This window comes from Chelmon rostratus, chromosome 19 (genome assembly GCF_017976325.1).
Source record: "Chelmon rostratus isolate fCheRos1 chromosome 19, fCheRos1.pri, whole genome shotgun sequence".
Taxonomy (NCBI): Eukaryota; Metazoa; Chordata; class Actinopteri; order Chaetodontiformes; family Chaetodontidae; genus Chelmon; species Chelmon rostratus.
This window is the reverse complement of record NC_055676.1, coordinates 1,054,430-1,065,950: the sequence shown is the minus strand read 5'-3', so window position 1 is coordinate 1,065,950 and position 11,521 is coordinate 1,054,430. Positions and strand designations below refer to the sequence as shown.

The window sequence follows — 11,521 nt, the reverse complement described above, 5'->3', positions numbered from 1 at the left end:
AAAACACTATTTAAAAAAAAAACAAAAAAAAAAAACAAGAGCTTTAAGTTTAGGGGAAGTTGTGAAAGAGGTTCGATTTCTGTTAATGTCCAAATGTGTAAACAAACGAGCTCAGAGCTGCTGGAGGCAAGCCTCTTGCATGGAAATGTTGGCACTTTAATGGTTTCAAATGTGAGACAAGACAGAATATTCTCTTTGTCAGCTGAGAGGCAAATTGCTAGTGGATCAAAAATCTGATTTTCTGTTTCTGTTCAAAAGGTCCATTGGTAACAGAGGCATCCTGGCTCAGTCGTTCACAAGCAAGGATGGACTGAGGTTCACCAGCAAACAGCTTGGTTGCAAATGATTGCATTCTGTTTTTATGTGCACTTTACACAGCTTCAAACTTTTTGTGGAGTCGGGCTTGTAATAAATAAATGTCATGATAATGTGGCTACAGTTATAGTTCACATGTTCAGTATTCTAAATGGTCCAGTTAACATGGTAACATCCATGTTAACAACACTGGACATGAACACACCATCACTGAGCACATCACATGCTAATCGTGATATACTAAAAATAAGCTGATTAACATGCTACCACATTTTAAAATGCTTAGGTTTAATATGTTGCATGTTAGCATGCTTGATAGCATATTACATACATGGTTACTGTTTCTTCCCTGTGTTCAATAGAGAGGTCCTGGACATTTCAGCACAGAGACTGGAAGGAAATCCACCTTCAAACAACTCTCCAGATGCCTGGTCTCCATGTTGCTTCTTTTTTATTGAACTTAACATCAGAGCTATAGAAACCATCCTCTCATCACACTGTTACTTTAATGGACAACATTGGTTATTTTCAGTCTCAATCAAAATTTTAACCAGCAGAACAGTCAACTGTGTTCAAGGTTTTGGAGCTTTTGACAGTAACATTTAGCTTCAACACACACACAACTTCCAAATGGGTCTGCTTTGGTCTCTGTACTGTGTTAGTGACTTGCACATTTTCATCTAAAATATGGTTTTTCTGCGACTGGACATGACAGGAATCTCCAAGAAGAGGACAGTGAGAACATAGACAGGTATCATCTTCCTCCTCTTCCACTCTGTGTCTTCTTCCTGCTGCACCATCAGACGGCTCAGGTGACGCAGAGCTCTGAGGATAAATAAAATAAGAAAATATTGCTTTTAATGCACGTTAAACTGCCACTGGGAGTTAATGCTAGCAGTTCAGTCACAATCTACAGCTATATTTCATGAGCCCCCGTCAAGAAATCTAACCACATGGTGTGACCGTGAACTGCAGTCAAAAGATCTAAGACCATCTAGATAGATACTTTATTAATCTCCAAAGAGAAATTTACATTACTTTACTTCTAAACAAAACAAGGTTCTTTAAACCCAGTTATGATTCATTTTAAACTAAAGGGAGGACACTGATATGACAAATTATGCAACATTTGTCAATTTAAAGACAATTATCAGACATTTTTAAACAAATATTTTTGACTTCTGACACCAAATGGTTGATTGATTGAAGTTCATGGCTCTTTCATATCTATACCCAGTTGTATATGTGACGTACTGTTATGCTGACAGAACTTCAACCATAGGAGCACAGTGCTGCTTCTAGATGGCATACAGCATGAACGCAAGTTAGAGACAAGACTTATCTTGTAGTTCATCTTCAAAGAAGGCAAAAGTTTCAATGTAATAACTTAATAATTAGCTCTGCAAGATGAAGGGAAACTTTTTTGCATATATGTCATATGCCATCACCCAGAGCCCAATGCTGGTGAAGTGGAGCACTGAACTCAAGGCTAGAGGTATGCTATATGGCTGTCCTTGTACACAGCAATGATTGGAGCTAAATGCTAATGTCAATGTGCTAACATGTTTGCAAGAATAAATGCAAGCAGGCTGATGTTTGGCAATAATTGTGCAGCTGAAACACAGCAAAGTAAAATAAAGTATAGCTGAGGTTGTACATTTGGTGCCAATCCATATATGAGTATGTCACAGGATAAGTGACAACTTTGATGTGCTGGTGGCGAAAAACCAAAGGATGACCGAATCATTAGTGTTCATTCTCTGGAGAACATGAATGTGTGTACTAAATTTCTTGGCAATCCATCTAATGTTGTTGAGATATTTCTGTCTGGACCAAAGTGGTGGACTGACTGACTGACAGAGGGACCCTGTCATCACTAGACCCAATACACTAGCATGGCTAAAACAATGCCTCAAGACAGGATCTGAGACCAGACTTGTACCGGACCGGTCCTAATACATAGAGATCGTCAAGTTGCTGCAGCGTCAGTTCACGCTACACAGTCACTCTGATGTTAATCCTGTTGTGAGAAATAATGTGGCGCTTGTTAATTTGCAGTTACCTCCACAATGACGGTCCACCAGGAAAACAAACACAACCAGGGCTTTCCACGAGGACATGAGAGGCATGTCCCAGAGAAACATTTCCTCCATAAACACCCAATGGCACATTCTAATGCCACTATTCCACCACACACACAGATAATTTAATGAGTTTGCTGACCCAGCTGCAAAAATGTAGTGAATTATTGTAAATGAGAATAAGGCTAGTTGTGCGTTTGAACCCACACAGTCTGTAACTTGGTCATATACAATATATTAATGCACAAGTTCTATAACACCATATTTCATTTTTAAAACATGATTTGGGGCATCTGGCATTAGTGTGCATATTTGGTCAACAGCAAAAAATAAAAGGACATTTTAAACTAAAATTACAGAGCCTACATTTTCCTCGTAGGACACAGGCCTGTTACTTTGACAACGTTGCCTGTTTTAGTGTATGCTTGTAATATGTCTTAGAGATGGCTCTGCTGTGAAGAGCGCAATGTACATAGAGATCAGTCATTCATTCATTAAGGCCATAAACATCTGAATGGCCTATATGTAAAACGCAGGGCTTTCAATGGCCATTTTAAAGCTCACTGTCGCTTGTTGCCAACAGTTTTCCAAAGCTGCCGTCTAATGAGGATGTCCTCTGTCTGCGTGATCAGTGCAATTATTCATGTGTTTTGTCATCAATTATTTTGCTAATTTTTGTCAAACACTGAAGGCAACTCTCCAGCCTCTACTCCGCAGGACACAACCTCTCAGCTGAATGCATACACACTCATACATTCATATAAAGCATGTGGGGTCAAGACCGATACAGACAGCTGAGCACGTTTCTCTATCATCATCTTGGCCTTGTTTTGAAGCAGAGGCTAGTGGTTGTAAAATGTACTCAGCGAATCACAACTTGCTAACTACTTTACTAGAATCAAAAAGTTAAAGGATAACTTTCTTTTTTACAACCTTGACCTTATTTGTAGCATTAAATACGACCATTTACTCACCCAGACAACATATTCCAATATTTTGTTATGATATGCTGGTGCTATTCCCCTCTGAGCCGGCGGTCGGTATGGTGTTGTGGCTGGCTGCTCGCAGCACGCGGCGTTCGGTAATGACATCATCCACGTCAGAGGTAGTTGTCTAGAGACGCCGGATGTTGATAACATGCCACCACGGGCTCAGAGGGGAATAGCACCAGCATATCCTAACAAAATATTGGAATATGAACGAGTTTCGCCGCAGATTACGCTCCTCTGGGGCTAATTTCTTCAAAACGACTCCAAATGCCACCAAAGTTGTCTGGGTGAGTAAATGGTCGTATTTAATGCTACAAATAAGGTCCAGGTTGTAAAAAGCAAAAGTTATCCTTTAAAAAAAACACAACCCAACCCTTCCTATGAACAAAGCATGCAACAATACAGTTTGGTTTGTTCTTCACAACAAGACTGAATGTTGACAGCGGAGTCATGAGGTGTTTCCAGGAACTCCATATGAATGATAAATGAATGAAATAAAGCCAATTTAGTGTTTGATTCATCTCAGACACAAGTTACATTTTTTCCATTAACACTTGTCCTGAAACATTCTTCCTTGTTGAACACACCTGTATTCAGGCAGGTAAACTGCAGTTGAACTGTTCTTACCTGCTTCCCTAGAGTCTCCTGCCTGTAGCCTGTCAATGAGTGCTGGAGCTACTGATGCCTGTCATTGTTGCTGAAGCTTGGCCTCCACTGCCTGCAGTCTGAACAACATCTGTTTCAAAGCCTCCACTGGACCAGGCTGCTTAAAGATGCTGTTTCCATGGAGACCATGGCACGGAGCCTGGGACAGACGGCAGACAGAAGGGGCATTGTGATCCTGGATCGGTCAAAGGATCATTTAGACTTCAATGTATGTCTGGCAAAGGAACCACTGGAAAACGCTGCTGAATTCTACACTCGCTGATCAACTATTGGCATATTGTTTACCTGACTATAAAATTCAAGTATGAAATGTGGGCACTGTGAAGGAGGTGGTGCTAAATGAGAATCACACATTGGGCTGGTTTAACTGTACATAGCAGAGAGAGCGGGACGGACTGCGTCTTTAAGTTGAATGAAACAGTTAACAGTGAAGGTTCTGCAGTGGATCTGTGAAAATTGAAGGGAGAAATGGGACAGACTAACACCTACCTGAGCTCCTCTGTCAGTCAGAGCCTCTGTGACACCTGCTGCTGCTGACTCACTGTGGGTTCAACATACCATATCATATCATTCAGTGTTTCGTCAAGGTGCATCAGAACGAATAAAGGGAGTGAAAATAAGTCTTACAGAGTGACTGGATGACAGTGTGAGGAGGACCAGAGCAGGAGCTCCTCAGTGTTCAATGGACTGACAGCATCTTCAGCACAATCAGCAGGACAGACTACAGCAGCAAGAACAACAACAGTTACTCAATAAAAAGCACCACTATCATAATCCTCTTCGACACAGTGATGCAGACTTCACTGTTACTTAAAAAGTCTCACTTAAAAAATTCCCCCACATTAGGCTGATGGCTGTTTTTTTCATTTCACCGTCAGTGGATGGACGGACAGTGAATAAGTTAATTTAAAGCAACAATGACACTTGTCTGTTGTATCAGTTGACTAACATTGCAGCTGTGGGAGGAGAAACTGACAAACCTTGTGTCTTGGGTTGAGTGCTGGTCTCACTCGCGTATGCTGCACCCGAATTCTGAGACAAGGAGCTCAACACCTGATCTGCCTTCAGAATCAGAGACTCAATCTTGTTGTCTGACAGGAAAAAAACACAAACGTAAATAGGAGTTTATAACAAACATGTCATGTAGTTTTACATCAACAATTTGTAGTTTTTACCTCTGAAGAGAGTTTCCATGATGTCTGAGGTTGCTTGCCCTGCAGTGAGAACAGAAATCTGTTCAGCAAACTGAAGCCTCAGATCTCTGAGAGTCTGCTGGCTGTCAACCTGATAACACACACAAACACATAAAAATCTCTCACACACACTGGTTATGATTCAAATAATTGGGCATGGAGATTGATTCTTGACCTTGGGAACAGTGTATGTGACAAAATCATTTCTACTTGCAGGTCCACATTTTTTTCAGAGTATTTAATTGCATCTCATGATCCTCTCCAGCAAATGGAGTCAGCGATTACTGCCTGTTAACATGTGACCGCAGTTCCACTACAGTCACATGATGACACCTGAGCTAGCTCCATCCAATGATGAAGACCATGATGCAATTAAAAGCTCTGCAACAGCTGGTAAGTGGACCTTGAGAGGAGACTATTTTCACACTTATCATGAACAACAACATTATTACCAACAGTCTATTAAGCACTTTTTCTTGACTCAGGACCCTTCTGCTTCAGGTCTTTGTTGGATGACTAATCTATCTCAGTAATGGATCCTTCTTCAGGTCGGGTGCAGTTTCAGACAACATAAGCTGCTGATTGATGAAACTGTTCTCTCACCCGTGCAAGTGTCTGGTCACAATCATCATCCTCCAGCTCTGCTACCCAGGACGGAGCTCTGGGTCTGGGGGCTGCAGGTGGATGAACACCTGGAAGAACAACATATAACCTCAGCAAAGAACATAATGATTGTTTGATGCTGAAACTATTCCACACCAGGCTCTGTATAATTATTATCACTCTAAAATTATTATGGTTTGTTAAGACAAGAAATGGTTATTGCACTTAGATACTGTTTGGATATCTGTCAAGCTTTTCCATTCTCACACAGCACTCGTAGTTTATGATGATAAAGGTGCTCAAAATTTATAGTAATTCTTTTTTTTTTTTTTTAAATCATCATCAGTTCTCAATTTCACACAAAAGACAAAAGCAGCTTGCGGTCTGAAATAACAACTGTTGCTGTCAGATTTAAGCAGATGAGATTATATTTTTTGACAAATACATGATGCAGCGATTCTGCAGTGCCATGTGGGCTCAGTAACAGTGAGGCACATGCAAAATGTATGATGGAAGGCCTGAACCATGAACCCTGGCAGTGCTGGTGCCATGCGGGGTGTGATGTACCATGGTCATCCCACAGCTCCGACTCTGTGGGTGGTGGTGGCTCGCTGAGGTCACAGCATTGGATCCAGGCTGGATACTTCAAGTCAGGAACACTGGTGATTCCAGAACAGTCCATGTCAATCTTGTTGCTTGTGAACCAGTGAGGGAGGTGGAGCGATGAAGACGGCTCTTTCCGCTCTGACTTTGCTGTCCTGGGTGCAGACTGATGGAGTCAGAAAGAGGGGACAGTGAGGTTCACTATACTGCCCTACAAAGGCACAGTGCAGCAAAGTAAGTACAGCAGATAGAAAGCCTTTGTCATTTATGCCCCAAGCTCTGGAACACAAATACCTATAAAGATCAGGGAAGCCAGCTCACTAAATATTTACTTTTATGTGAAACACATTGCTTTGCCATGAAGGGTGCTGTATAAAAGTTTGCTGTTGTTGTTGTTGCTGCTTTGGCCAAAAACGTGTTTCGTGAGGTCACAGTGACCTTGACCTTTGACCACCAAATTCTAATAATTTCATCCTTCAGTCCAAGTGAACAACTGTGCCAAATGTGAGGAAATCTTCTGAAGTTATTCCTGAGATATCACATTCACAAGAATGGGACAGACATATGGACGGACAGACAACCCTAACACTTAATGCCTTCAGCCACGGCTGTTGCTAATGCAGAGGCACAAGATTTATTGCCATAGAACCCATACAATCCACACAAAATGCTGATACTGCAGTCTGCCTTTAAGTAATATTCATGGGCAGCTCAGAGAAAATGCAGTATCTACCAACAAAATGTGTTCTCTGATTTTTGATCCATTTTCACTAGTTTGAGAAAATTTCCTTTACCTTGATTATTATTTACAGTCCATAGCTTATAGGTATGTTTGGCTAATAGTACTATTAATATTTGTTGAGTTGAACCTAATGCATTTTAACACATGGTAGTTAAGGTAGCTTAACCACCAAATGGTCAAGAAATGGGATGGCAGCTACTGAGATCTGCTAAGGTGTTTGTTTTCCCCATCAGGAACTGGTTTAGATGTTGTCTTGAATTATGTGAAATAACAACAGAAAATCAAAATTGATATCTTTCATTTACAGATAACTAGGGGAAAATCAATAACTAAACTGAAAGCTTTAGTTTTAGCTGAGGTACACAAGCTAGCTTTCACTTGACATAGCAGTGGCTTAGTTAGCCATCTTTCATTAGCAGAGGGTGTGTTGAGGTGCCCTACAGCACAAAGATTACCAAGCCACCATCAGTACAAAGCCAGAATGCAGTAGCTATAGCTTAAGTGCAGATGCTGTGTTTTGACTTGGTTGTCAGGTCTGTTTTGTACTTACTGCAAATCTAAAAAGCCGTTTTCAGAGAAATTACACATTACTATAGCATATTTTTATATAGGGAAAAGAGATGTCAGAAAGTCAGATAGAGGTTATAACTCAATTTTGAGCAAATATATCGTAAAATGCATTTTGTAGGCTGCATAGTTCTACTCATAGTCAGACCCAAAAACACAAAGTGACCTTGACGAGGGAATTCAAATGTGAATGACAGTCACCCTATGGCAGCTGACTAAGGAGATGTCAACTTCTGGTTTCAACATGGCCACCCCGGGTCTTCCTCTGCACCTGGACAGGAAGAGAAAGTAATGAAACGTAAAATGTGATGTAGGCCTTCTACAAGACAGAACAGAACTCTTTCTGAAAACATTGCAAAGTGCAAACAGCAGGAACCTGGAGCTCTTGGGAGTCTTGGCTGGATGAGAGTGGTGGTGGTGGTTCAGTCTAGGAGCAGCTTGGCTGCTGCCGAGTCTGTCCTGGGTTCTCTGTGCTGGTCTGGAGGAGGAGGGGCAGGTCTGGGCTCCAGACTGGGATAAAAGCCCTGGATCAGGAAACGAGAAAAGTCAGAGAAACTGATCAACAATGTTAATAATGATTCATCTATTGATTATTTATACTATCAACCCATTCATCGTTTCACCAAACACTGTGTGAAATACAGACAAATGCTGCAATTTCAAAGTGATGGATCTGAAGACCTGGGATGAAGGTGAAAGAGGCAGTAATGTGTTTAAAGACCTTGTATGATGGTGGAGGTGTGGGTGACAGGCATTGAGCCGTCGTAAGGGATAGACAGCAGCTCGTCTGTCGTCATGGAAAGTCTGTCTTGGTTGCTGCTGTGATGAAGGGAACTGACGGGAAGGGTGAGAAAGTCCAGCTCCCTGTCAGTCAAACACTCCCTGAGAACTATGGATAGAAACAAAACACATAAGGACAATAACAGTCAGAGAAACTTGTAACGACAGTCAGGGCTGTATGTGTACACGGAGGGTTTTAAGAGCCCAAACGAAATATAGAAATATAATCATAAATGATTATATAATAAAATGCTTACATTAATGAATAAATGTATAATCATCATGTCACATGTCATACTCACAACTTTGTTGTACTCAGTTCCTCTTTTTAAAACAAAAAATGTTTAAATCCACTTGCAAATTCCAACCCCTTTTACCCCTTTTATCAGTCTCTGTTAAAAGAGTACTGGACCTGACACAACTGTGTGGACCAGTTAAGACCTCAATATTGCTTTTCAGTGACAGCGCCTCCGTGTGGTGACCTACCATCTTTGTTTCTGAGCGTGCCCACTCTGGGTATGCTCGACGCGGCGAGCAGACCCTGCGGTATGACAAGCCTTTCTGTCAACGACTTGCTGCTCTGACGACTGCTCTCAAAGTCTGCGATGTAAGCATCCAATGCAGCTGAGGCTGAGTCATAGTTCTGCAATCAATCAATAAGTACGAGGGATTTACTTTTAGAAAGTCCAGCACCATCAAGATCTTTTCAGACAGCATCTTGGAATTACAGGAATATAGGGGACAAACACTGGCAGTACCCAGTCAATGCTGTAAAAACAGACCCCCAGCAGAAAAAGTAGAAGCAAAGCGAACCTTGTCGCCATATCTGAAGGTGGTGTTGTGTTCAGGGGCCAGTAGGCTGCTCCTCAGGTGTCCTGAGCTCGACAGCAGGGAAGTCACCGTTGACTCTGGAGACAGAAAGTCACCAACCAAGCTGCTGGACTCCATGCTGACAAAAAGAAGTACACTCTGAGGTTATATATGACTAAATCACAGAGAAAAGGGTGGTGTGATGCTGGAGAGGAGTGTAAAATGTTCACTGTGATGGATGGTTGTGTATATGCCTTTTCCCACAAACAGCATTTAGAAACAAAATACAACATAAACAACTAAAACCCAAGCAAAGAGGGAGGATTTTTTCTTCATTTGTTTGTGTGTTACACCACTGAAGTGAGACCATCTATGGGTCTATGGGGTCACAACTTTTGGATACCAGCTATTAAACTCTGTGAAAGTAAGAGTGTGTAAGAAAAACTGACTGACGTTAGTTTGCTTATTTGCCTTTAGCCAGGCCAACAGCCAGATAAACAACAACCGATACCCAAAAAGTAACGTTACCGTAAAAGCCTAACAGCTTAAGTAATTGACGTTAATCATTTTTTTACGCAACAGTAGTTTGGTGTAACGTTTTTTAATGTTTTTTTGTGTTTCTAGGACCTTTCACAACCGGAATCACTTCACATATTGACAAAATCTCAAAAGTTAACGCTAGGTAAGTTAAACTCAGTACAGTTACTGACGTTGACGTTAACTTAGCAGCACGACCAGGCTAAAAACAGGAATTCCAATTCAAATATTCCAAAACAAACCCGCCAATCCTTAACACACGAAAATAACACACTTTTACTTCGAAACGTCTCCTTTTCTGTATATTGCGTGTCGACACTTTCGCGTGCGGTCACTGTTGTTTATATGTCTATGGTCCAAAAAAGATTTAAGGCTCCCGGGTAAAACTAGCTGACTGTTAGCTGATCTGAAATCAGTTTAAGCCAAACGAGCGCTTTCTTCTTCTTCTTCTTCTTCTTCTTCTTCTTCTTCTTCTTCGACTGTCAATGGCTATCGGCAAACAATTTTAATTTCTCTTTACCGCCACCTACTGTATTGGAGTGATGAGCAGTCGATTGACATATAAACAAACAAACAAAAAAATAAAGAAATTATAAAATAAAGAAATAAAAATAAATTACCGGTATTATTCTTGTTGCTCTTAAGTAATCAATTAGTTGTACCGTCCATGTAATACTTTCTTTCCACCATTTAGGGCTGACATTAGTTCCCTTCTTTCTTCACCATACCTGCTGCAAACAGTACCTGTTTGACAGTTTCCGGTTTACTAAAGGGTGTGCATAGTCCAGTGTGGTGCTTACCTATTCTATGGAGTGTTTGATTTAGACCTGTATGTTCTATTCTCAGATAGTTAATGACTATGTCTTCCTATGGGCTCCTGCTTCGTATTCCACCAACTCCTATGTGTTTTTATAGGCTACTTTAAATATGTCTTCTTCTGTCACTTTAGTCCCAGTGTTCCTGTAGGATTTGCACACATAGTCCTTTATGATAGTTTTAATGTCTGCTAACAGTACTTGTAGATAGATAGATAGATAGATAGATAGATAGATAGATAGATAGATAGATACTTTATTCATCTCCAAAGATAAATTTGCAGTTCCAGCAGCTCAAAAGGTGGACACACTAGGGCATGCAAAATAAAAACAAGAACTACTTTCAAGTAATGACAAGAACTACTTTCAAGTAATGAAAGAACAACTTTCAAGTAAGTGGCAAAAATACAATACAAAATACAAAATAACAATATAAGAAAAAATAGTGAAATAAAAATAAAGAACTAAGCTATCCAGGATAAACATCTTAACATTTTGCTATACAGGATAAACATCTGAACATCTGGCTATATGTCAATTAGCTGTCGTCTAAAAGATTGTTTCGCCAATATTTCCACTTTCTCATTTCCTTCCACCCCTACGTGAGCAGGAACCCAAAGGAAGGAGATATCCATTTCCTATAATGAAGCCTGAGTAGCATATGAACAGCATGTATGACGACTTTCCAGACTTGATGGACTTGATGCTTGATAGCACTGACAAGCTATCGGAGGTGATTACAACTCTAGGTTATGTTCTTACGCCTATTGTAATGCTGGCAATATTAAATATTTCAAGTAATTCAGCTGTGTACAGTGAA

General features: G+C 40.7%; 1 protein-coding gene across 2 annotated transcripts; it reads right to left on the bottom strand.

The window, feature by feature from the left end:
* Positions 1–264: 264 nt before the first annotated feature.
* Positions 265–10,324, bottom strand: c19h18orf54 (chromosome 19 C18orf54 homolog). Of its 2 annotated transcripts, XM_041960617.1 has the most exons (14): positions 10,161–10,324; positions 9,353–9,488; positions 9,026–9,182; positions 8,481–8,648; positions 8,136–8,283; positions 7,961–8,030; positions 6,415–6,616; positions 5,848–5,936; positions 5,227–5,335; positions 5,032–5,142; positions 4,679–4,772; positions 4,541–4,592; positions 4,013–4,190; positions 265–1,140 (listed from the first exon to the last, which is right to left on the bottom strand). In XM_041960617.1, the coding sequence occupies exons 2-13, from the start codon at positions 9,485–9,487 to the stop codon at positions 4,074–4,076; spliced, it is 1,452 nt and encodes a 483-aa protein (XP_041816551.1). In that variant the 5' UTR covers position 9,488; positions 10,161–10,324; the 3' UTR covers positions 265–1,140; positions 4,013–4,073. The 2 variants fall into 2 exon arrangements, with proteins under 2 accessions (XP_041816551.1, XP_041816552.1); XM_041960618.1 differs by having other exon boundaries at positions 9,353–10,324.
* Positions 10,325–11,521: the final 1,197 nt, after the last annotated feature.

Coding starts and splice junctions, on each gene's coding strand:
- c19h18orf54 (XM_041960618.1), bottom strand. CDS start 9,487: ATGGAGTCCAGCAGCTTGGTTGGTGACTTTCTGTCTCCAGAGTCAACG. Junction 9,183..9,352: donor CCTTCAGATATGGCGACAAG/GTTCGCTTTGCT, acceptor GATTGATTGCAG/AACTATGACTCAGCCTCAGC. Junction 5,143..5,226: donor CATGGAAACTCTCTTCAGAG/GTAAAAACTACA, acceptor TTTTCCTGTCAG/ACAACAAGATTGAGTCTCTG.